The 27,043-nt window shown below is 41.8% G+C and overlaps 1 protein-coding gene across 5 annotated transcripts in view; it reads right to left on the bottom strand.

The window, feature by feature from the left end:
- LOC135901601 (Kv channel-interacting protein 4-like) overlaps nucleotides 1-27,043 on the bottom strand; it is a 568,045-nt gene that overhangs the window by 9,410 nt on the left and 531,592 nt on the right. For 4 of the 5 annotated variants that reach the window (XM_065431442.1, XM_070531133.1, XM_065431443.1 and 1 more), the window contains 3 exons: nucleotides 25,589-25,732; nucleotides 17,315-17,527; nucleotides 80-142 (listed from right to left, as the gene is read on the bottom strand). In XM_065431442.1, coding sequence (XP_065287514.1) covers nucleotides 80-142; nucleotides 17,315-17,527; nucleotides 25,589-25,732 — 420 coding nt within the window. Of the gene's footprint in view, nucleotides 1-79; nucleotides 143-10,705; nucleotides 11,089-17,314; nucleotides 17,528-25,588; nucleotides 25,733-27,043 lie in introns of those variants that run through there. The other variant, XM_065431444.1, reaches the window with a different exon arrangement.

The raw sequence follows: 27,043 nt of genomic DNA, 5'->3' as shown, positions 1-27,043 counted from the left end.
CACCACAAAGAAACGCAGCAACCTGTTAGATGTACACATCTACTAAAACAAGAACTGAACGGCAAACACACGTGCTTACCTTTGTACAAGAATCCATAAATTCATCAATTGTGACAACGCCATCCTTATTGAGGTCGAGCTTCTGAAAAATTGAACATGTGAAGCCAAAGGTGAGACTCTCATGCCACGATACATGGCAGAAGGAAACAGGATAATGTAGTACTAGCACATTTTACAGTGTCTGCAAAATATGACACTTAACTGCCTTGAGAGTTTTACGGTAGAGCCAGAGTCATAAAAGGGGAGCGCACCTTGTGCACCTGCTAGTTTTTATCTGCATGCTTAATGCCTAAAATTTATTTCTTATTGCTGGGGGCAAACAAATGTCTAGGGAGTGCCTACGTGTAGTAACACCATTTTTAGACATATTAGAGTAGAAGGCTCCAAGAGTTCGTTGGAAACTTATACAGATTTCCTGATCAGCTTTGATAGCTTTGTTTTATAAATATTTATGCAATTAATCCACTTGTATATCCATGTCTAAACACTGCTTTAAGAAAAAACCGGCAGCTGTGTACAACAGCTCTCAGTTGATGGTTCTTATGTTGCCTGATGTAAGATTCCCTTAAAGGGACCCTGCAATACTTTTTGAACATGGTAAATAAGTCTACGCAGTCATTAGAAAAGGTTGTTAAGAACAGCTGAGCCAAGTAGTAGTCCAATTTGGACAGCATAGAGCCTAGAATTTAATTTGAAGGAATGCTTGCACTTTCTAGCAACATTTTTAAAATCCACAGGAACTTGTGTGTTTATTGTGGTGTTACACGAAAACACAATGACAACCAAACAGTTTCTTTAGAGTTTCTTGATTAAATTTGATTCTGCTTTGCCTGCATCCAAGCCCGCTAGCAGGAAAGAAAGCACGCATGATTCTTTTGCTGGCATTGACTTCGATGGCTTTCTTTTCTTTTTTTTTTTTGTCCTCTGCTCTGCTTCAGTGAATTACAGAGGCAGTGGTACAGCAAAAATTTAATCAGTGATTGTGTTGCTGTGCTGCATAGAATACAGCAAATATTTCAGAGATGAATTAATTGTAACATGACAACTTTACAGATCACCATAGCTCTTCCAACTGCACAAACATTTCCTTTAAATGGCCTCGTTTCATGGAGATACCTAAAGAGGTATTCATTTAGGCTATATTGCTAGAATACACATCTTAAATCACAAATTTGTTGGCCTTGCTCCTTTGTTGCTTTGAGATGTCAAACCCCTTAAATCGCGATTGCTGCCTTTTTGAAGCAAGTTGTGCATGGTTAGCAGAAGTAAAAACCGGAATGTTTATGACTTAAGATTCCTTGGTAGATTGTGTGCAGAATCAGCAAGTGTGCCCATGTGTATGTGTCCTAAATTGTGGTGAGTTGTCCTTCCTTCTTTCCTTGACCAGAAGTGACACTGCCTGCATCTGTGTGCATAGTTTTATGCATCTACTCAAGGTAACACGACTGTATTTGTTTGCGAAGCTCAAGCTCAACAAGTTCAGCTCTCAACACAGGTCGCAAGCAATGATTTGCCACAGAACTTCATGCTGTGGTTTCCTTTATACAAAGTATAACAAACATTAAAAACTGCTTACAGTCTGTGTACAAAAATTTAGCAACTGACAACAGCACACGAATGCAACCAAAGATTATTAGAGGACACTTATAAGGCATGAATAGTTGGAATATGCCCACATTAGATATTTAAAAGCTGCAGTATATTGATGGACGCCACAATGAAATGGCACTGAAACATTTGCTTTCACTGACCCTTTTTCGGTTAAAACCGCTTTCCTGAAAAAAAATTTGGCATGCTTTTTTCAGTTTATGGAACCGAGTTAAAGAAAACCTGGCTTTAAACTCCTGCTACTTGGCAAAATGCAGAACTTTTTCCATTTCATTATTTACGGTGATTTGCCTTAAGAGAAGTCCCCACTGGTACTGGGGCCTGACCACAATTGTAGCCAGCTAAGCATTACTGTCATATGTGAAATTAAAATTTAATTGTGTAATGCTTTAATTGTGCTCATCGATTTGTGTTTGCTAAATTACCAAGCATGTATAGTGTAAATAACCACAATGAAATGGCACAATTGACCTGGTCACTTGAATGTGGAGGGTAGGATGCATACATTTCTTACTTAATAAAACACATATTTGGGCTAGTTGGTGTCTGTTTTACCGTGATTAGCATTCGTGAGATACTTCAAGCCCATTTCAGGGGATGACTGTGTATCTACCTATGCCTATAATCATTTTCCCGCCAACCTGGGTCATGGGTAGTCCATGGTCAAATGTGTAGTGCACATGGGTGCTGTGCTGAATGAACAGGGTTTGAAACCAACCGTCGGACGAACTTGAGTCACTGGGTATGTAGCACTATGTACCTATGTGCCGCTCTTCAATGAACCTCTTTGAAGACAACTTGAGTAACTAGGTATGTGCACTGGGTATGTGACATTCTACAATGACAAAAATGAGCCCTGAAGTTTCTACAATGCTCGGCGGAATTGAACCCATGCCACTAGGTGGCGGAGCGTGTGCAGTAGGAAGTACGAGAGAGGAGGCTGGCTGCATACATGTTTCAATGTTGGCAATACGGTGTGTCGCTACGTTGCTCCAATGCTAATCGCATTATCGTCAACATTCATCCTGAGATGGGTTCTGCCAGACTTTTTTTAGACCAGAATTGTGGCACAGCAACGAAGATATGGACATAGAAACAGCATGGTCAACCACACATTTTTATACAATTTTTACCCACTTATATGGTGGTCACAATTATAAGGTGAGGGTGCATCTGGAGGACTAAAGAAAGATAAATGTATGCACATTAACATAAGGCGACTCATAGGAGATTGCCTGAAATTCCAAATAATTGGGAGTTTGAAAAAAAAAACAACAACAACAAGAGATTTACAAGGAAAAAGAAAAAGTGTCTTTACTGCACGAGTGGCCAGGAAGGCTTGCGAATGGAATTACAACCTTTGTCCGTAAAGTTTCGAGACTGATTTATTTTCTTCTCTAGAAATGATTCTCCAAAACAAATGTTGGTGCATATGTGTAGGCCATCTTTTTGGGCTAACCTGAGCTATTTATGTTAATTGCTGTGGCAGCCACTAGATGGCACTACATGTAGAAAAAATATGTCACTAGTCGTCTGCGCATTCTACTGTAAGTGAATGTGGAGAGATGGACGTCCACCTCAAACAGCATGTAAACATAAAATTCTGTGTGAAGCTTGGCAAGACAGCCACACAGACGTATGAGCTCCTTCGTGACGCTTACGGCAACGAGACATTATAGCAGGCGCGAGTTTTCGAGTGGCACAAGAGGTTCACTTCAAGGAGAACGTCGGTGGAAGACGACACAAGGCAGGGGCGCCCTGCAACCTCACGGAATGAAAACAACGTGGCTCGGATCAGGGAGATCGTACAGCAAGACCGCACCACTACAGTCCGCATGCTATTGGATGCTCTCGACATTAGTAAGACAACATGCCACCAAATTTTGCGTTAGAACTTGGGGAAATGAAAGCTGAATGCCAGACTTGTGCCGCACTCCCTCACACAGGACCATAAGGGCATGCGGGCATCAGTGAGCGCCGATTTGCTCCCCGAGGCAGAGAAGAATGCTGCATTTGTCGACAGCATCATTGCTGAAGAGGAAACATGGTGTTTTCAATACGATCCTCAAACAAAGAGGCAGAGTGCCGAATGGTGGTTCACAAGCTCTCCGGCGTCGAGAAAGGTGCGGCGACAGAAGACCAAAACAAAGACGATGCTGATAGTTTTTTTTGATGCCAGAGGTGTCATACACCACGAGTTCGTCCCACAAGGGCACACGGTGAATCAGGAGTTTTATATCCGCATGCTCCAACACATGATGCACTGCGACGCCGTCGCCCTGACTTATGGGCATCTGGACAATGGAGCCTTCTCCACGATAAAGCAAGGCCACACACTGTGCTCTCAGCGTGAGAAAACTTCTCGACAAGCACAGCATTACTGTACTTCCCCATCTGCCATACTCATCTTACCTCTCCTCATGCGATTTTTTCCTGTTTCCTCGTGTGAAGAGAGCCCTAAAAGGTCGCAGGATGAGGAGCGTGGGGGCCATTCAAGACACCACGACAAAGGAGCTGACAGCCCTGCCAAAAGATGCGTTTTCAAATTGTTTCCAAGACCTCAAGAAGCGTTGGATGCTGTGTATAGACTGCAAGGGAGACTATTTCGAAGGGGTGCTGTACAAATGATTTCAATGTTGAACGCATATTTTTTTTATGGACTCAGTCTCGGAACTTTACGGACGAAGGTTGTATGTACACACATATTTACATGCGGCAACATCACGATGTATTTTGACCACTGCTATGCTGTTGTTAAGACCAGGGAAAGTATGGTCATAGCTTGCGCCAAATCAGCATTCCCTAGCAACTAGAACAGAGGTAACCGCTTTCTGCTAGCAAATTGATCGTGAGTTTGCAACGGTGGCACTTTCTCAGATCACCGTGCCCCACGTCAGGACAGACAGTGAGTGTGCATGCAGCTGGCCGATGATTATGAGCAACAAAAATTCATGACAGAAGACACCAAAGTCGCTGTAAATTGCATCACTATTAATCATGGGACACTAAAAAGAACCACTAAATCTGTTTAAACTAAGTGAGCATACTGTGAAAACTAATTGTTCTTAATGTTATGGTAATAATAATAATAATAATAATAATAATAATAATAATAATAATAATAATAATAATCTTTATTACATCCAGTCATGTCATGGTTACAGATCCAGCCTGCATAATCAACATTGCTTGTGTGCGAGGCTGGGCAGTCAGCTGGTAGCGCTGATATGTGTACAAATAAATAATTTAATAAAAAAATATAGGAAAAAATGCTATTGCAAAAAGTGAACAAAAGATATTATTTGAACAAAAGATATTATTGCATCAACAGGAAAAAAAACACATTGACATTAGAGATGACTTCACAATCAGGTTCGCATGCTTCAAATCCCGAAGAAAACTTCAAAGAATATGGACATTGCGTATCACCCATAACCTTAAATGTGATTTTATTTGTTTAAATGTTCCCACGATATCATTCTCATTCAATTTATTGAAATTAGCCGGCACGTAGAAAGCACGAGTCCTCTTGCCATAGTTTGTGTACACACGAGGCACCACATATTTTTTTGTCTGACGTAAGCTGCGAGATTTCCCGTTCAAGTTTTTGAATTTAGTAGAAAAATAACTTTTACACATGGTGTCGAACAAAACTTGTTGCTCGACAAACACCATGTCTGACTGGTACATGCTCAGCAAGACATCTTCCCCATGACCAAGTGTGCCATACGAGAGGCTATAGGCAATGTTTTTAAAGATGCAGTTAATTATCTTAAGTCTACTAGAAGAAGCAAAGCCATAAATTTTTATTCCGTACTTTATGATCGATTCCTCAAGTGCTTTGTAAACCATTTTACGAACATTTACATCACAGAAAGATTTTAGGGCATACAAATGAGCGCACACAGCACGTAAGCGCTTTGCGAGCTCTTCAATGTGGACATTCCATGACAACGTGTCGTCGAAGTGTAGCCCCAGGTATTTTGTGCTATTTACCAGAGTTACCGGAGGACATGAGCATTCAAGGCAGTCACTGGTGTGGAGATAAACAGGGGAAATATCCGCGACTGCTTTATATGGGCTGTGAAAACACATCATATTAGTCTTCGATTTATTAATGAACATTTTGTTGTTAATGAACCAATCAAGTAGTTTACAGACATCATACTGTAACACTCTAGCGGCTTCGTTCAAAAGTTTGTTCGATACAACCAAAGCCGTGTCATCAGCGTATAAATAAATTTTTTATTTTAGTGGTAACCAAGCAAGATCATTCATGTAAATGTTAAACAAAAGCGGTCCCCAATACGGACCCTTGCGGTACCCCTGATTTAACATGCAACAAAAAACTATAGGACTCCGCCACACGGACACACTGCTGTCTGCCTGTTAAATAATTTTAAAAAAATCAGAGTTCAGTCAATAGTTCAAAAATGAATAAAGGTCAGAGTTCCAATTTTAAAATTTAGCACTGACAATGATGCTACTGGTGCATGCCATTTCGGAGCCGCCCTTGAAGCAGTTTGGAGCAGTAGAATGGACCTTCAGAGCAGGCTTATGAAAGTGATTTCAAAATATATTATACTGATGGTAAGCTATGTGAAAGCAGGAAGTGGTCGCTGAGCAGACATGATTGTTAGCGCACATTGTATGCACTGCGCTTATCAGCTCAACATGGCCAGACCTGGTGAGGGGCCCTTTGTTTGGGGAGGCCTGGCTCGGTCCACCACAAAGTAAATGCTGCTGCTGGTCCACACCATGCCACTTTCAAAGGTGTGGAGAAACGGCACTTGAGGACTAAGTTTTGTTTCCTAAAGCCCGAACGACCCTTTTGGCATAGGGTGGGCACAGGTTTCTCATATTTTGCTGAAATGTAGCAGGATGTAGCAGGGTTTGCCTCTTGGCACAGTTTCCCACAATTGGCGCACCAATAGCATCACTGCACTGATACACCAGCACTGGTGCGCCAATGTGACTTCCCCGATTTCAAGGTATTTTCACATAAATGGGCCACTGTGGTGCTGTAGAAATTCTCTGAACTTAAGTCCAGTTTTTGGCCTCTTTAGAATACAACACAGTCCATCTTTACTGATAAATAATTAACTAGGCCCATGCAGACATTATCAAAATCCATACATCACAGCGATCTCTTCAAGGAGGCATTGCCACCGGCCTTTTGTTCTTGCCTTCTCTTGTGGTAAGAGTGGCTTGTATGGTACTAGAGAAACATAACTTACTAATAGAGCTCGACTCTTTTTTCTCTTTAGTGTCCCTTAAGCCATTGAACATGCAAGATGTACACAATGTGCACATAAATGAGCAGGCTTGGTTTGGCTTGTCTTGGGGGCTTGGCTGACCACTACTGGACTGACGATGCTGTGAACTAGGCCAGAAGAGTGAGAATGTACTGTTGGGCTAGTTTGTTCGACACAGTACTATTTTCGAGCATAAAGATGTGAGAGCAGAACAGACAGTGCTCTGTCTCGTCTATTCTGCTGTCATGTCATTATGGTGGAAAATATTACTATGCTAGAGGAGTGGCATCCTTCAGCTAGTTTTCGTTTCAAAGAGGGGCTGGCACTGTAGTAAATAAAAAATCTCACTCTTTCTGCTCGTAATGATGCTTGAGGTTTCACATCTTCATGCAAACATAGTCCAAAAGATCTAACAGTGTGCTTTAAGGTATCTGAAATTTCATTCACCATTACGTATTAAAGATTGGGCACTAGTGTCACAACTGCAATGGTGCCCAACTAACTGAGCACGTCTGTATATTCGAAGTCAGAAAAATAGGTAGTCAACTGCAACTGACTCAGAAGGTTTAGTTTATTCTAATATAACAGAGGAAAAAAAGAGACCTCAAAATATAATCACATCATGGTAAACATCACTTTCTGTCATGTTCCACAACCGTTGTCTACCAGCTGTTGAGGCTGCCCTTTGTTGTCATGAGCTGTCATTGATGACGACTACAATTTTCGTATTGGTGTGATGGCAAATACTCCCCCGCCTGCTTAAATTTATTAGTTGCTATGATTTACATTGCCATCTAAAAACTGGATTGCTAGAAACACAGAATTGCTGCCATATTAAAACAGTAACTGAACCCATCAGCTTCGCATATAAGGTGGAGGGGTGACTTTAAGGCTAAAAATTTCAGGAAAAAAAAGTGTCACCTTATATTAAAATAAATATGGTACATTTAAAGACTGGCTCTGCACAGTTGTTCATGTAATAAGTGATAATTCGCTTCTGTATTATTTATTTATTTACACACACTCAAGCCCGATTGGGCTATCGCAGGAGTGGGTTTGTACCATTGCATTAAACAAAACATTCTTCTGAACAAATCAACTTCAACACCATAGGAATCATAACTTCAAAGCAAAAGATACAATGAGTAATAATAAACACAGCATGAATCAAGTTAACTTATACAAAAATTCCTCTAAAGGCAGTGACCTAATTTCACCTGGTAGTAAGTTCCATTTTTCTAAGTTCCAATATACAGTAACTGTCATATAGCGAAGAGGACAAAGTAGTGTGGACAGGCTGCCCACAAGTGAGTGAAGGCATGAGCAGACATTAAAAAAGATGACGTTCATTGGAATGCCTGTCCTTGTCATTGCTCGGTGAACTGCTCAATAATACACTTTGGTGATGAGGATTTGTTTAACCCATGCAAAGTTCCTGGCAAAGTGGAACACAATGAGTTTCCTAGTGTTGCAACCACTGCCTCATTTCCTGCTTTTGCATTGGTCATCCTGCCTTTCCATGGCATCAGTGGAAGCAGGCCTTTGAGGCGCACATAGTGGCCCCCGGCACATCTGAGCATCCTCCTGATCACCGCAATGCGATTCTGCTCACTTGTCTCAGCATAGAGGGGAGTGAATTTTCTCTACACTGCAGCCAGTGGACCTGTAGTCAGGCGCTGCTACCATTACTACTTGCAGTGCTCATTCCGGTCCTTAAAGCACAGATGACGCTACTTCATCATGCAATGCGTGCGACACTACAATTTTCATGCTGTCCGACCATTGCAAGCAGTTGATCAGCATCATTGTGACATGTCGGTCGTTCACTTGACGTGCTCAACATGCAGGTGGGACGATGGAAGAATACATCGCTATTATAAGAACGCTTGGCGAATGTACCTTTGGAAGCCTTACTAATGAAATTGTACGTGACCAGCCTGTTTTGAATGCCAAAAATCATTTAAATGAGCAATGACTTTTTCAAGGTACTTCACTGGCTCTCATGGGCTACCACTATGGCAAGCAAGTACAAACGAGCCATGAGTGAAGCTAAAAAAAATTTGTGAGGATGCCTTAGTTCATCATGTTAAAGAAGCATGAAGCACAGACCCGGATCATCAGGACTTACAGACAAACATGCATATTGTGACAAGTGAAAAGCACACAAGCATCAAATATGAAGTGTCTCAAGTTTCGAAAAGTAACAGCGCTAAACAGACAAGGACATAGGCAAAGAAGAACACGACACTCGTGCTGTGTTGTACTCTTCTTTGCCTATGTCCTTGTCTGTTTAGCGCTGTCACTTTTCAAAACATGAATTACCACCAACTCGTCCAAGTTTCCCTTCTAGTACGAGGTGTCACGAAACTTCAAGCGTGACTGATTATCTTACAAACAGCACTGCATGCAAGGCACATGGTCATAAATGTTGTCGATATGGCAAGATTGAGCACTTGGATTTTGTGTGTAAGTCGTCAGCAATACTGGCAAAGTTTGACAGGTAGATGACGACGATGACTCAAGTTCACAAAGTAGAGGAAAGACAATGTGTCTTGTCAACAGATGCAAAAAAGGCATTGATGCATTAATCTTTGTGGAAGGTCAAGCTATCTCTTTCAATGTTGACATGGGATTGTCTATTACTATTCTGGCAGAAGCACTGTACCATCAGTTCTTTACAAACAGTTGCCCTCTGAAATCTACCTTGGAACCACTATTTGACTACTTCAAGTCAAGAATAAGAGTTAAAGTATGCTTCGTCATGTCTGCTATGTTCCAAGACAGAAGTGCTTGCATTCTTTATGTTGAAACAATTAGAACATTGATGGTACATCACTTGAGTGACTCACATTAACAATTAGGACGCCTCTATTGCCACCTGAGCTACATTTTGAGTACGAGCATCTGTTCACTAAACAATTAGGACTTGTGAAGGGATTCATTCATAAAGTCAAAGTTTGTAAGCCCATTCAGCCCGTTGCCAACAAGCTCTGATGTGTTGTGTTTACCATTAACTAGCAAGTGTCAATTGAATTGGAGAAACGTGAAGCACAAGATATCAGTGAGCATGTTGAAGGCTCTGAGTAAGTTCCACAAATAGATGTGGTTTGGAAGAAGGATGGATCAATACGAATGTGTGTTAATGTGAGAGAAACCAACAAAGGCATAACTGTCGACAGCGTTCCACTTTCACAGTCAGTGGGGCTGCTGCACAGCTTAGCTGGTGCCAAGTGATTTTCTGAGCTGGACTTGGCCTCTGCTTGTCGCCAAACAGAACTCAGCCCAATATTTTCGATTTGAATACTTTCATTATGCATGACGGGCTTTCCTGGTTCAAGAGCATTTGCTTCAGCTTGGCTTCGGCTCCATCAGCATTCCAGAATAGGATGCATCTGATACTCAAAGGAAGGAAAGGTATGCTTCTCTTCCTTGAAAACATTATTGTCTGTGGCTGATACTGAGAAGATCATCTTAAAAAGTTACATGCTGTTTTGCAATGACTTTCAAAGGCGGGTTAAAAAACTCAACCAGAAGTGTGCCTGACGTCACAGAACTCGCATTTCTAGGACAGTGAATGGCAAAGGATTGTTTCTGCTGCCATAATTGATCAAAACAATAAAGTAAGCTCCTGTGCCTTCAAACAGAAATGAACTTCATTCTCTCCTTGGATGGACTTGCAGCATTTTATTTCAAATCAAATTTATTTTCCATGCATACATGACATAGGCGCCACAGAAAAAAGCCAATATCAATTCGGCTTGACAAGAGTCTGCGCCCCTTTCAAAATTTGTGTACAAATTAAACGAAAACAAGAATTAGCAACAGCAATCGGACATTTTAGGTAGCGTTATACAATGGCAAGAGAAGAATCTAAATATATGCAATGAAGAAAAGGTTTAATTCAAGCTGTTGCATACAAGGACAATCATCATCGCAGCAGAGAAAAATAAAAGAATTAGAAGTTCGTTCCACATTTTTTGGTTGATGTGGAGCCTTTATATCCATTGCTTCAAGGCAATAAGCCATTTTCTTGGATTTGGCTGCTGAGGAGAGCTTCACCCATTTAGAATCACTACTGATGGCTTGCAACATGCTAAATTTCTTTGACCCAAACCTTCCTGTCAGCGTCACAACTGATGCCTCTGGGTGTGGACTTGGTGCTGAACTAGAACAAGATAACAAGGGATCCCCAACAGATAAGCATCTTACGTTAGTCAGAGCGTCTACTTTGCTACAACTACACCAACCAGTACCACGAGGGAAGCAATAACTTTGTGGCTGATGCACTCTCTCAACTACCTTTGCAGGAAGCGCTCAACAATGTTGCTCTTCAAGATCAGTTAGTTTCCATTCTTCCCCCAGTAGTAACGATGCAAAAATTACAAGGAGCAAGTACCAATAACAGCATTAGTATACAGGTCATGAAGTTTACTTCGTCATTTTGGCCTGATAAGTTTCCACAAGTGAAATTTAAGCCATATTTTCCTCTACGCATTGAACTCATAATTGTGCATGACTGAATTTATTGTGGTGACAGAATAGTAGTTCTGGGTACACTTACTTGATGTTCGATGGACATAGCACATGAATCCTTTCTGGGAATCAGTCACATATATCATAACTTTTCAGCGAGTAGTTACAACAGCAACTACTCGCTATTTTAGTTCAGTGCTGTCAAAGTGGCATTCAAGCTTTTTTTTCTTCTTTCACTCAAACCCATAATGAGAAAAAACACCATTATTTTCTAATAACTTCTCTCCCAGAGCCAGTTCCTCCCTCCCAACCTAATTCTTAGAGGAACACCTAAGGAAAATATTAAGCGAACATGCACCGCTAAAATGCCATTCCAGAAACCTTGCAGTGCTTGTTTCATGCCAGGACAACACTTAGTCCCAGAGAAAAACGTGACTGAAGAGGCTGCGTTTCTCAAGCGTAATTGAATTAGCTTGCCACGAGTGAGGCAGTATGACGCTGCATACGTGGATGGATGGATGGATGTTATGAGCGTCCCCTTTGGAACAGGGTGGTGGGTTGCACCACCAAGCTCTTACTATTATACTGCCTAATGTCCTACCTAGGTTAAACAATAAAAAAGGAAAAAAAAAACCCCTATGAACTCCCACAACCAAATTTTCTGATCCCCTATTGCGAACTGTGTTTTTGTACGTCTTCATTTTTTGTCGTTTCCCTACTTTTCTTCCACCAATCCTCCAATCGCCTCTTACTAATCCCTACTGTGGACATGTTTACTTTTCCACTGCTCTCGCTGAACCCAAGGGCTTTAAGGAAGTCAGTGGTGCCTAAATCGACTGCTGGGTAGACGTCTTCACATTCTAATAAAACATGCTCCATAGTTTTCCTAGCTTTACTGCAGCAAGCACATGCTTCTTCTTCCTTCTTATGTCTCGCTTCATAGCTGCGTGTTCTAAGGCATCTCGATCTCGCTTCGAAAAGTAATGAGCTTCCCTTTGAGTTATCATAAATGGTTTCTTTCCTGATTTCGTTTTTTCCTCTTAAGTAGTTACTCATGGCAGGTTTCTTTTCCATTGCCGCCACCCATGAGATTATTTCAGCCTCTCTGACTTTCCGTTTGACGTTATTTGTTGCTGCGCTGCCCACCCTACAGGCCATAACTGTCCTTTACTGCCACCGTTGAGTAAAACTGCACCTGAGAGCTGGTGCTATATTTTCTTTTGCCTAAAATGAAAAATGCGGCCAGAAACTGAGCCCAGGCAATGCCGTGTCAAAATGCTGCATCACATTACCGCAGCATTTTCTGCTGCTTGCAGTCAGTATGAACTTTGCGACCCAGCAAAACCAGCGCAGCATTATTGGTAAGGTAATTGGTAAGTTGGTAAAATGGGCAATTTGCTTCATTATATTGAAATTTGATTTGTTATGCAAATAACTACAGTCGCCAGCAGATTTTTCTTACACGGTAGGGGCAGCAAAATTTTGTAACTTATTGGGCATATAAAGAAATGCACATGTGAATTAGAAAAAAATGTATTTTGTTTAATTTGAGAGGAGACAATGAAAGATGCGGTTTCATGCCTTGTTGATATCTTCACATCAGCAGTACGAAGCGAAGCCAGCCACGCTTTAGCATCCACTCTTCCCCCATGGCTGTCAGTGTCGGCCACTGTAGGAGGACGCTTTCATGAAAAGCACCAGAAGCAGAGAGCGGATGTTTCGTCTGCCTCCCGCTTCAATGCGTTTCCGAAACTCAAGCATATGTAACCTCCAGTACTAAGCACGAGGGAAGTCGGCACACAAGATGCCATACCGTCTTGGCACGCCCCTTCTTTGCACTCGTAGGATATTACCTCTAAAATACCTCTAAAACAAAAAACAGTGTGTGCAGGCTGCATATGTGCTCAGCCGCACTGAATGCCGTGCACAGCCATGGGTGCACTAAAAAAGGAGACACGCGCCAACCTGCCTCACCCCCATGCGCTTGACCGCATTACCATGATCTCGCTCCCCTCCCCCTTTTCTCCTTGCTCGTGCAGGAAGACGGTGCTCATCAGCTCATCAAGCCACTATCCTACTCAGTTCACCCCCGCACGCTTTCACTTACACCCAAAGCATACAGCGCGAGATAGGATCACATCGCACTTGGACTTTATACAGAACATGCGCTATTGGAGAGTTGTGCTCGCAAGCAGCAGCTTGTAATTCTACCATATCACCGTATGTGTCTGTGGAAGTTTCCATTTATTGTCTCGGTATTCCTTCGTGGCAGCAATGAAATTTTGTTTTATTGAATTTCATTATATCAAGGCTTAACTGTACGAGAATTTCCCGGGAAAGTTGCAAATCATGTCCTACATTTACTGTAACTTTTCGCTTACTAAAGCTCTGTTCTCTAAAATGTTGATGTCTTAGATGTTTTTGAGCTTTAATCTATTAGTTAAGCTTGACTTAGTACAGTAGAATCTTGTCGATGTGATTCCATTTCATACGATTTCTCGGCGACAATGTTTGTGAATGACACCACAAAAAATGACCCAATAGAGTTACTCTTCTTTTTTACTCCTTAATATGTTCCCAGAAAATATGACCTTTCGGCACCAACATCCAAACTGCGATCGTATGATATGTTTTCCCGCCACTAGATCCCATGTAAACAAGAAAGATGCGAGGCATGTGCGATCGAGAGCGGTAAGTGCCCATCCTTGTCATGTGAAAATACTGGCACACATTCAGTTTCCCCTTTCGGTGCCAACGAATCTCACGGGTCATAACACGTCACATTCACAGCTATTACCACCAACCCAGCTGCGATAAGCATCTTCACCTTTCTTTGTCACAGCATGCAGTGCTGTTGGAGGCATACTGCAAGCAATTTTAATAGGCGATAACTCAAACGCGCCGGCATTTCTGGCTTCAAGCGGGGCAACGTGAGCATCATGTTTTGCTCTTACAGCATTGTATTTCAGTGTTGCCTATCAGATGGATTTTATTTCACTTCCCCGTTGCCGTCTTAAACACTATGCAATGGAAAAACAGCAGAGCGCATCTCGGACCACTTGAGCCCCACCAGGGGGAGGGGGGTATTCTGTAAGTACTCACCTAGTAGACATGTCTATTTCGTCTGCTGCCAAAGTTCTGATTGGCTGGGCTGGGTTATGTGTCAGAAGGAGACAGGCACCCCCAGTCAATCAGCACTTCAGCAGCAGACGAAATGGACATGTCCACTAGGTAGACACTTACAGAATGCCCTTCCCCACCCCTACTCCCCAGCTAAATGCCCATCGGCATCTTGTGTTGCCACAATTCGTGCATCACTTTGCATTATGTAGATCTCATACTGTTGTGTCTGCCAAATTTTAACACGAAAGTATTTTATGCCGGGGTCCACCATCAACTTCCTGTAACGGAAGTGACGGCGCAAATGCACAAAATATGATCTCTCTTGACAGGGATGGCGCCACCCTCTAGATGCGGTGAAGCGAAGTACTGCATCATGACACTAACAAGCACCGACAGTGGGAGCTTCAGCAGTCTCAGTGCAGCGGAGAATCCAACGCAGCGTAGCCTGGTGTAGGCGGTGTAGGCCTTCTGCTGCGGCGATGACGCAGTTTCTGCACATAGTTTGTCTTTCATGTCAGATTAGCCTGTGATACCTCACTGCCTATGGAGCACAGCTTCACAATACATCAGCAGTGTTTACTGCCGCTTACTGCTTTGCTTGCGATGGCACCAACTAAGAAAACTGCTGCGCTAGGCAGTGCAGAAAGGCAACAACGTCGACGGGTGAATCTTGCTTTGCTGCGGCGAGAGACACATCAACCTTCGTGCATTCACGGCGCACGCTGCGAACTCTATCACTTGCATACCTGACGCTGAGCCCGCTGCAACTCAACTGGCTGCCCAAGAAACTACAGAGCTGAACCTAAATGCTCTTACTTTCACCGCAGCGACTTGGCAGCAGGACGACGTTCGCCAAGAGGACACCATGTGCCAAGCAAACCCGCAACACCGTCCCATGCGCACAAATATGGCGCACCTTTCGCTGCAGTCGACCTTGAGCTCACGAAGGAAACATGCAAGAGGTTCAGTGAAGACACATCCACTTTCGTATTCTACCGATTCCTATGAAAGAGGGATAACCATATCTTTTTTAGTGACTTTGGATCATATGTTTTTCTGATTTACATGTTTCCTTCTCGTGCTTCTTTCCAAAATGTATAAATAATGTTTTACTATATTTGCCCTTAGTGTCGTGTCAAAGCACGCTGCAATCATATGATGATGGCCGTTTCACTCAAATCCTGACAGAAAGGTTTTCAAACAAAAATTTGTTGCCATGGAATATCAATGATTCATGGTGGCTAAGCTGGCACAGTAAATGATTAAATCACTGTGTGTTTATATGCAGACACCTAACCTTGAATTCAGCATAACAGCATGCACCTAAGCTGTGGAAACCCTAACAAACAAAACCAACAGACAGGGAGCACAAGTGATATGTATGCTCGATATTGGTGAGAATAGCAAAACAATGCTCATTCCCAAGTATTCCCTGTACTAATCTGTTTTCCTTGCTATCTGTCAATGGAATGTGCTGCCAGTTGACACTCCACATATTACTGATCACAACATATTTGTAAATTATCTGAAGTGCTTTCTAAAACTATAAACTTCTGTATATTAGTAATATTAGTTTCACAATTTTTCATCATCTTCTGACAAACTGAAATTCCCTTTACAACATGAGATTATTTTCTGTTGTATGCACTTTTTCTTTTTTTTCTTTTTTTTAGTTGTGTATGCTAATAAGTTATGTTAGCCTGTTGAAATCATTGTTGGGTCCTCCTGTGAAACACCCATCAGACCTTCAGAGTACTAGAATAAATAAATAAATAAATAAATAAATAAATAAATAAATAAATATGCCAAAGTTTGTGGTCTCAGTAATGAAGAGCTGAAATGTAGTTGACACAATCTGCATTGTTTGCACTTCATTTTGAGGATTACAATGGGCCGAAAAATTCACATTTAGTGCAGTACACATTTATCAAAGCTACTATAAATGCAAGAAAAATAAAAATGCAATGAAAACTCAAAGGGTAGTCTTCAATATGTACAGTGGTTGCCACAGAACACAGAGAAATGCCAAGATCGACATTTCACCGCATGTAATATATATATATATATATATATATATATATATATATCCTGTGGCACAGGAAGGAAAACATTGAAATCAATACTGCTTATAAGCACGACTAACTGATATGGCCACAATAGAATGATAAATTAACTGCCTATGTAGTCACCAAGTGTAAATATGAAGCTTTGAGAGCTTCCTCTGTGAAGCATACATGAAAACAGCAGAGGCAGTCATGGCCCCTGTCACCACATATCACTGATACCAGAGCAGAACCATGATGAGATACACAAAGGTGCATGAGTTTCCCCTGATGTCTCATAAATTCAACCAACCAGCTGTGCATATGCAAGGAACTTGATTGATAGTCTGGTTACTCTTTGTCCCTACAGCCTTGAACCAACATAACCAACGGCCATGGAAATGTGCGCATGGCTGTCAGTGGCTCAACAGTCTCAACAGTGAAAAAAGAGCAAGACATTGCACATGAGTCCCCAAGAGTTCTTCCTCAAGCACTGCTGAATTGCACTGCAGTTGTCCAGGTCCATACTTCACCATGTTTGTGTAGGTCGGCAAAATGTTACTGTGTTTATGAATCTCGATCTCCGCTTGGATTTAAATGTTGAAATTTGTGGTCTTGAAGTCTTAAACAATGCACAAACTTAAGACAGTGATAGCTGGGCATGTGTTTCTAATGAACCGCTTCTTTTGGACATGTTCAACAGCATTACTTTCCGTTGCAAGCATGGTAGCAAGACGTCCAGCAGTGGTTTACCTGAAACACCCTTTCAACGTGTTCCCTTGTTGTGTTTTCTTCCACCATGGGTTCCACAGCCTTTCCCATGAGGTCGTAAACAGCCTTAACAATCCGAGCAAGCTCATCTTTGGTGATGTAGCCATCGCCATTGATGTCGTAGAGGTTGAATGTCCACCGGAGTTTCTCTTGGAGCGAACCCCGGGAAAGCACGGACAGTCCAATAACAAAGTCCTGTCAACAATAAAACAAAACAAAGTAATTATTTTTTCAGAGATGCAGTATACAAAAGAAAAATTATTCCATATCTTCATTACCTAATTATAAACAATGCAACGGCAAGGTTCCCGTTCTGCCTGCACGGGTGTACAAGGAATTGTACTGTTTCGCAGGTCCTTGCCACATGTGACAAGCTATTCACTAACCATGCTTGGTCATTTTATATAGACAGGTGCAACGTATACATCACATGCTGATGATCATGTCTGCAAAGCATTGCAGCATTGCATGCCCTCCCTTTCGAGAAAATTCCACTGTCTCCAGCCAGAGAGTCAAGGTCACATGAGCAAATGCTGTGACATAAAATGCATTGCTAGCTATGTCCCACCATGGCACGTGACTTCGAGTAATCATTGAATGTGGAAGGTGCAATGCTGCTGCTGTAAATGCGCTGCAGAGTAAAACAGGAAGACGAAAAAAAAAGAAGGTGGGGCTTGACATGTGAACATGACGCAGTCCCTCAGCTTGGGTATGGGAGAAGGCAGGGAAGGAACACCACTTGTGGATGCTAGTCGAGGTAAAGGAAGAGAGTGTGTCCATTTGCAGTAACACTTGCTGCCTTATGGTGTGGTAACAGGAAAGTTAATTTCTTCTATCTCTTCCAAGAATAAACCAATATGAAAAATTATTTGGGTACTTTCAGTAAACTTTCAGTCTATGATTTCAGTTACATTCAGTTACAGACTTTCAGTTACCAATTTGGGTAAACTTTCAGTTTACAACCAAAATTTGCAATGATGCGTGGTGAGGGGCCCTTTAAAGCTATACATAGTGTACATGTAAAGTGCCTACAAACTTGCAGTTCGGGTGGTTTATCTAGATATTTGTAATATCCCATAATTAAATTCATCATACACATTTCACGTGACGTAATGTTTTGCACATGCACACATATTTAGCAAGTGCTGCACATGGCCTGGTGCTAAGAAGTCCTTAGGTATATGTGCCCTGTAAATGGATTAGTATACTGCTAAATGAAGCTGAATGCAAATATTTGGGATCTTAAATTTCAATCTAGTACTCTTTGTCTTTAGATTTGACATTATTAAGATATTCGATTTTAGCCTCCACAAATATTAAATTACCACAAAATATATGAAATTGTTATAGTTAAGGCCTGCATGGGGACAAGCACAGAGAAGTAGTCGCTCTTTACTGGTTGCCTCAAGTACCTGCAGTTAACCCCACAAAGCCCAAGCATTATTCCAAGCCTAAGAAAATAAAAACAACTTGTTCCCCTTTACTTCGGGCCATGGAGAGCGCATTCATACCAAGGAGAATGAAATGTTATTTGAGTGAGAACTTACTATAGTAATTTAATAAGTGGGTTGCTGGCCTATCCACAACTGAAACTTCACTTCAGCATGTCAAAAACGCTACTCGGCATATAAAAAATGACATGTTGGGCAGTTAAGCAAACTCGGCCTTAGCAAATCACGAATCCATTCTTCAAAGTGAAGGATTATTCTGCATAGAGGGACTGGTTACTTGGGGAGTATGTGAAGTGCCGAGTTTTTCTGTGATAACTAATGGTGTTTTAACCAAGAATGCCTTATATTTAGGCTGCCTGCACATTTAGCATCTCAGTTTAAGCGATGAGAAATTTTCTTGCCATGAGGGAGCCCACCCTCTTTGCAACTCTAGCGTGGTGCACAGTCCTATCAAAAGAAATTTTCAAGCTTATACTTGCATGTAACCAATGAAACTATTTAAAGCTATTAGCATTCTTTGCCTACTTCAGGTGTTTTGCGCCTATCTATCTATCCATACAGCCTCCTACGTTGACACAGCGACACAAGTTGTCTACCAGCTTGGGCTACTAGGCATGTGCTCGTGGTCGTGGTGCTGTCACGGTCATTCCATCGTGGTCATTTCAGCTTTGTGACCTGTCTCTCGTCATGCCGTCGACGTCAACCCATTGTCGTCAGGCCATCGTTGTCATACAAGCAGCGTGATATTGTCTTCGTTACGTCATTGTCGTCATGCACTCGACATTTGATTGTCCTCATCAAATCAAATCAAATCAAGTTTATTTTTCCATAAAGAAATGGAGGGAGGCCTGAACAAAAAGTGAAAACTAGTTCACTTGACGAAGGTTTAGGCCCCTGTTTACATGACAGACAGCCGTGTTGACCAGGGAAAAAAAGGGCACTTAGTAATACAATTCAGTCGCAATTATTATACAAGTGTGATACAAGCACAACTATGAACAACATAGAGGGATGCAAAAGAGAATATAAAGCATATAACAATGTGAATGAGTGTAATTTGAGAGAATTATACAAAATATACATGATATAAATACAAGGTGTCCTACAGCTGCATAACAAAACATGTGCGTAAGGTTTTTTAATTTACATTTTCTATTGCAATTTCGTTCTCATGCAGATACTTCAGAAGAGCAGGGAGAGTGTGGCGAAGCATCTGCGTACCATAAGATGTGCAGGAATATGACACGCTCTAAAAATTTGTATGACGTGTAGGGTAAATGCGTGTCTTCAAAGTTAAATGAGCAATCGAATCTAGTATCTTTTCAGGGGTGATAATATTTTGTTTGTATTTTATTGCCAGTGCATATGAATAAAGACTGGGAACGCAGATAAGGTTAAAACACTTGAAAAGGGGTTTAGTATGGGCGTGGAAAGGCTCACCAGCTATGTCTCGAAGTGCTTTCTTTTGAAGTGTATGCAGACAGTTTATGTTTGTTAAAGCTTTTTTGCCCCAAACAACCAAACAATAATTCAAGTGAGAGGCAAACAGTGCATAGTAGGTAGACAATTTAATACTAGATGATAGAAAGAAACGGAATTTCGCCAATATGCCGACAGCTTTTGATATCCGAGTAATTATGTAATTGATGTGAGTATCCCAGGACATGTTTTTATGAAAGTATATTCCAAGTGTTTTAGCCGAGTCAACCACCTCCACAGCATAATTGTTAAGAATAAGATTACCTGTTAGTGCGGTGGTCGATCGTCTTGGAATGAAAAGATGGGCACTCGTTTTGTTAGTATTTACCTCTAATGAGTTCAATGTACTGCATGTGCTCAAATTTTCAAGGCATTCATTTATGTCACGTTGAAGCGATTTGCAATCAGTATGACAAAATAAGTGTTGTGTCATCTGCGTACATGATGAATGTTGGTTTTTGGTTTATGCAAGTAATATCATTGACATAAAAATTTAACAACAGTGGTCCAAGAATACTCCCTTGGGGAATTCCAGTGCTTATGGCTTTAAAGGGCCCCTGAAACGGTTCGGACAAATTTTGTAGGCGCGTAGGGTACAGCTTAAGTAGAACATTCGCACCACAATTTAAGTGAAGCGTTACGTATTAATGGAGCTGCAAGCGATTAGAAGTTACCCTCCTCCCTAGCTATGCTTTTCCTCCTCAACTCGCTCGCCGAGCGAGCGGCGCTAAGCTCCGCCTTCACTGGTTCAGCGTCACGATGCGACGTCACATCGCTCACTTCCGGTTGTTTAGGAGCACGCCTCCTCCCGCGCGAGACCTCTCCGCTAGCCGCTTGGCCGTCGACCGAGAGCTATCGAAGCAGCGTGCATTGCGAGCATTCTGTCGTAGCGCCGAACGTGTCCGGTACTCCGCTAAAAACAGGCAAGCTGGTCATTTCGGCAAATGACTGAAGGCATAAACTCAAGCTGATGAAGGAACTTTAGCGTAGACGTACGTGAGCAGCCTGATCGGTCTGCACGATCCAGACACTTGCTGGCGCAGCGCTTAACCAGTCAAACAAAGCGCTAATATTGCTCTAACCAAGTGTAAAGCATTTTAAACATTTATAAATCAACGTGTTGATGATTACACTCCTGCGAAAAATACACACCCGCAGCAAAGAATACACTTCGTTGCTGCTACTGTGTATGGTTGAGCTCTGTGCCACCAGGTGGCTGCACCGTGCAGACCGTTCACATTTGCCCTTCTGCTCATCTCGTGGCTCATCCCGGCACAGTCGAGCGGCCAGACCCTGTCCCCTTGCGCTTTCGTTTGCCCTAATACTGGACTCGCGGTTTGCAGGTCGCTAGGTTTGCAGTCCACAAGGCAACAAAGTCGAATCATAGTGCTCGCGAAAAGACTGAGACCGACTCTGACCGCGGAGCTCTCGTCAAAATGGAGTACGTTGTAACACAAGCAGACGACACTTGCTGTGTGCCGGAAGTGGTGAAGTGTACTAAAAAACTATTCTTGTGTATTCTTTTTAAGTTATTTTCTTTTTACAAAAACAAAGTAACTAACATTCCAACTATTACGAGCATCATTTGTTCACCATAAAGTTCAAAAAATTGTCGACTACGCGCCCTGGTCAGCCAATCAGATAGCTCGCCCATGTGACGTAATATGGGTTATTTGCATCATATGGGTAGGGGCGGCTTAAAATTCCGCCGAGCAGTGCGCTGCGATCGGCAGCGATGTGTATTTTTAAAACCTTAAAATAAATTACACGCTTTACGCAGAGCACTTAGATGCATCAATTAATGATCAGAAGAACCTACTCTAACGACTCAATACGTTTGTAGAAAATCGCCCAAATCGTTTCAGGGTCCCTTTAAGTGTAGATAAAGTATCGTCTATAGCAACACTTTGCATGCAGTACGAAAGAGGTAAGTTATAAGCGTTAAAGGCAAACCTCGTATTCCGAAAGTTCCAGTTTATTTAGCAACGTTGTGTGGCTGAGACGGTCGAATGCCTTTGTCAAATCGATGTACAGGCCAGCTACGAGCTCCTTTTCTTCAAAGGCTTTGAGTATAATTTCTTTTTGAGCTAAAGGTGCTTGTCCAGTGGACCTTCCCTTGCGAAAGCCGTATTGAGCGGATACCATTGTCATGCCACTGTCATCATGCATTCGTTGTTTACTGTGGTTGTGATGTCGCAGCGGTCGTTCTATCATCGTCATTCTAATTTCATTTGTCATCACTCAACTCTCATCATGCCGTCGTCACCACACAGTCATCGCCATACCATTGTCGTCCTGCCTCATACTGCCTTCATCGTTCCATCGGCCTCAATCCTTCTTCATCATTCTATCATAATTGTGCCATTGTCACTCAGTCGTGGTCATTCTGTTATCATTCAATCATGGTTATTCTGCCGCCATCATGGCGTCTTCTTCAGACAGCCGCTATCATGCATTTGGAAGGTACCATGGAAGGTGGAAGGTACCATGGTTTCGAAACAATTACAGCCTACAGTCCTTAACACATAATATACTGACTGTACTAAACAAATATAAGCACACAGCTACGCTAAATAAAAATGGTTTGCGTGACTACTTTCTTTCTTTAGAGTGACACTTTAGTATGTTGCATTCAAGTGTAAAATGTCATTTTTATGCATACGTGCAATGTGTAATGTTTGTTGCGCATAAAGACTTCAGTGTATATATCATGTTATCAGTGTATATCTTGCTACTAACATGTAAGGGACCCTGGGCCTCCGTCAAGCTGCTGCGACAGCTTTTTGCTCAGATGTCCCTCCAGTTCCTTTTGTTTCTGGTAAATAAAATTGATTGATTGATTGATTGATTGTTGTACCACCACCGCCAAGCTGTCCTCGTAGCGCCATCGTCATCATTCCAGCTTCGTCACATTGTCGTCATCAAGCTGTTGTAGTTATACCAATGTAATCATTTAAAAAATGATCATCACATCGTCATCATGCTGTTGTCATCATACTGCCCTTGTCGTTCCTTTTTCGTCATTCTATAGTCATAAGTGTGTCGGCGTCATACAGTTTCCATCATTCCGCTATGCTCAAGCGTTACTATGGCATGCAAGGGCCATAGCAACATGGGAGGACACTGGAATATGCCACATATAACCAAAGCAATGGAAGTCTCAGAATTAGAGATGTTAAAGAAACTTGACTTCACACAGTGTGTCACTACATTGCTCAAATGCTAATCGCTTTATTATCAACAATCATTGTGAGATGAGTTCTGGCATATCTTTTATACATCTACAGCTGCAGTTACTTTATTTGTTTTATTACTTACATTAAGTTATGATCATGCAAACTGTGGTGATGTCACATGTAACTTCATCATTTACAAGCTGTTCAGTTCATTGTATCTCTCTTTGTAATTGCCATGAAATGTATCGTAGCATGCAATGAAATCCTTATCACACAAACTGTTATGAACTTTCACTTGTCATTTTGTAAGATTTCTAGTTAGGCCAGACTAACTTGCAAGTGGCATTTACATAGACATACTGAAAGATATAAATAAACCTTGTTTGATGTGTCAGGTTGGATTTGGACTAGTTGATCATTCATAGTGAAATTGTTTTAGTGCTGATAGACATGGATGCAAGAAGGGGCACAAGACACATGAAGCACTTTGACCTAATACTTCAACACATGAATTGCATTTCCAGGATGTATGCATGGTAGCAAATGCTGACTGTCCACCAAACTACAATGAAAGATGACTAGCAAAATACTGTCAGCTGCACAGCTCGAAAATGGGTTATTTAATAAAAATTGAAGCAATGCTCAGATTAGTACTGTGTGATACTGTGCTGATGAAATTCCAACCTGATGCCTGAAAACAATTTTTGCTAGAACAGTTACTCAGCAATATGAGGCATGAAAATGCTTTATGTTCAACAATTGATGAAGAATGTTCGTTTGATACAAGTTCCCGAATACATGGCTTCCCGTGTAAGTTTTCAGATCGAATTATGATGCATTTCTAACATCTGTTATTTAGCAACAGTGACAATAACAGCAGTATTATTTAGCAACAGCAACAATGTAAATAATTTCTTGAGCTACCTATGAACGTCAGCTAGTCACGACCATACAAAGAAACAGACAATGAAGCCAGAGAAAACATAGGGAAAATGAAGTGTTACGTTTAATTGAAATGAGGAAATAACAACATAAAGGGAAATGCAGTGCTTTATAAATTAAGCTACTGCGGTGGCCATCCTCTCATCCACTTTGTTGTGTATTTGTGTATGTGTACGAAGATTAGCCCTGGAAGTGTTAGGCAACACCGCTTTGGTCATGAGCGGCGCTGGATAATATTCTCAGGTGTGGCACGTGGCACTTTTTCCAGCTGATTTACTTTGCAGCAGCTCTACATTGCTTATATCTGGGAAATCAACCTATCTCACATCACAGTCAAAATGCACACATTTCTCGCATCATGGTTCTGACTAACAATAGTATGGCCTAAACTCCTTGAATACAGACAGACAAACATAATACGACTACAAGCTGATAATAGTTCACGCTGACCACAGCATGCAAATAAACAACGTGAGCAAACACACTGCATGAGTGAACTCCCAGTGAATGGCTGGTAGTCGGAATGACAGAGAGCTAGAAATTTTAAAATTAAATTATGGCATTTTACGTGCCAAAACCACGATCTGACTATGAAGCGCGCCGTAGTGGGGGACTCCGAAAATTTGGACCACCTGGGGTTCCTTAACATGCACATAAATCTAAGTACATGGGTGTTTTCGCATTTCGCTCCCAATCGAAATGCGGCCACCATGGCCAGGATGTGATCCCACGACTTCGTGTTTAGCAGCCCAACACCATAGCCTCTAAGAAACCACGGCGGGTAATGACAGAGAGCTGAGCGAGTTAGTAAGGATTCATAATTTGAAAAGGCCGGCTTGGAAACACAGACACAAGAGAAACGGAAAGGAATGAAATTAATATTGTTTGTATTGTCCTTTTCTTTCCTCTTCTGTCCATGTTTCTATATCTGCCTTATGAAACCATTAATGATGAGAATTTCACTACATATGGTGTATGCACTTAAAATATATATTCATAAGCGTGTGTGAGAGACAAAGACAGCAATTGCTCTTTAAAGATAATTTGTGCAGCCCTTTAACAAAGAACATCCCGCACACAGCAACAGGAGATGCTGACCTATAGGAAGTGCAAGTTGCACATGAACAAAGCTTACCCACAAAATGTAGCAGCAACGAGTATGCTGCAGTGTGACATAAAATTAGCAAGGTGCAGATCACAACTCTTACCGTGAATGTTATTGCGCCAGTGTGGTCCTGGTCAAAGGTATTGAAGACGAAATGAGCATACTGACTAGCATCTGCACCTCTTGGGAAGAACTGTGAGTAGATTATCTTGAACGTCTCCTCTTTAACCATCCCAGATGGGCATTCCTGCAAGCAATATGCAGCAAAAATATAGTGTCAACAGTCAGCACAAGCCCTGGATAGTAAAACCAGTTGTTTTGTTTACTTCAATACACAGTAAACATACACATGCTTATCAATAATAAATGTTGCATTGCATGCAATCATATTTGTCATAGTTAAACGAAAGAGCTCTAATTTACAGGCAAATTTAAGAAACATTTTGTCTAATCTCCCAATACCTGTAAAAAAAAGATTTGGAAAAATGTGAAAAGTTACAACAGCCACAGCATTTAAAATATAAAATAGGTGTTTTAATTTATATCCAATGTAAAATTGTTTTCATAATGATGGCCTATGCAATGCTGATTTAAGTCGCATATAATCTTCATAATTAGCATCTTGAAGGGATCAACCTTTTTAACTTTTCAGGCACTTGGCACATTTCATGCAGTTTCGGTAGATTCTTGGCTTCTTGTTTTGCAGGATTTTGCAATTTTTCTTTGTTGTATTGCTGCCTCACATCTAAAGCATGTTATTGCCAGAGAAGGAAATTTGACTGATCTGAAAGTAATTCGACTCTGGCCATGCCCTCTATCTCACACAGGAGCGTTAGGTTGTTTTAATTAAGGAAAGGAACAAATGAACTCGTTAATGGACCCTGCAAAGCTGCTTAATTAATTATCAGGGCAGCTTTTTTATGAAATGACACTACTTCAGGAATCTCCTCCTGCAAGAATAGTTCACACAGCTTTGTATCAGAGGACTTATATGAAGATCCAAGTGTTGCTTTCTGTGACCCATTTAAAGCTTCCCTCTGCTTTCCCAATTCCTAGCCAATGCCTCCTTTACTAGATGCCAGCCGCGTTGTCCGTAAACTCGGTTCCTGGCCCTCTCCCTTTTCTCTCCTCCGCGAAAAGGCAACGAGCGCCGCTTGTGGTGGACGTCTGAAACCTAGATCACTAGCTGCGGCCTCTGAGATTACCATGGCGTCTGTTGCCATCTCGGAGGCCCGCGATAACGCTCGCTAACAGACGCCCGCGCATATAAAGCGCCGGCGGAGCATTCAGCCGCCGCTGCCACATCCGCCGGAAGTTGAAAAGGCAACGAGCGCCGCCTCACGGAATTTATGCTGAACTAACTTCAACTAAGGGAACCGCCGCCGCAATGGGAAAGCGAGCAACGCGGCTGGCATCTAGTAAAGGAGGCATTGTCCTAGCATGCTGGAAACTCCAGTCTTCTGCTAGCAGGATGATGATCCAGAATAACAGTGTATGCTTCTTTTGAGTTTTGCATTGACCTAATCCAGCTGTGGCTGCTTTCGGGCAGACAAATTGA

Source organism: Dermacentor albipictus, chromosome 1 (genome assembly GCF_038994185.2).
Source record: "Dermacentor albipictus isolate Rhodes 1998 colony chromosome 1, USDA_Dalb.pri_finalv2, whole genome shotgun sequence".
Classification (NCBI taxonomy): domain Eukaryota; kingdom Metazoa; phylum Arthropoda; class Arachnida; order Ixodida; family Ixodidae; genus Dermacentor; species Dermacentor albipictus.
Note: the sequence above shows the minus strand (reverse complement) of the source record. Positions and strands in the feature narration are given on the sequence as shown.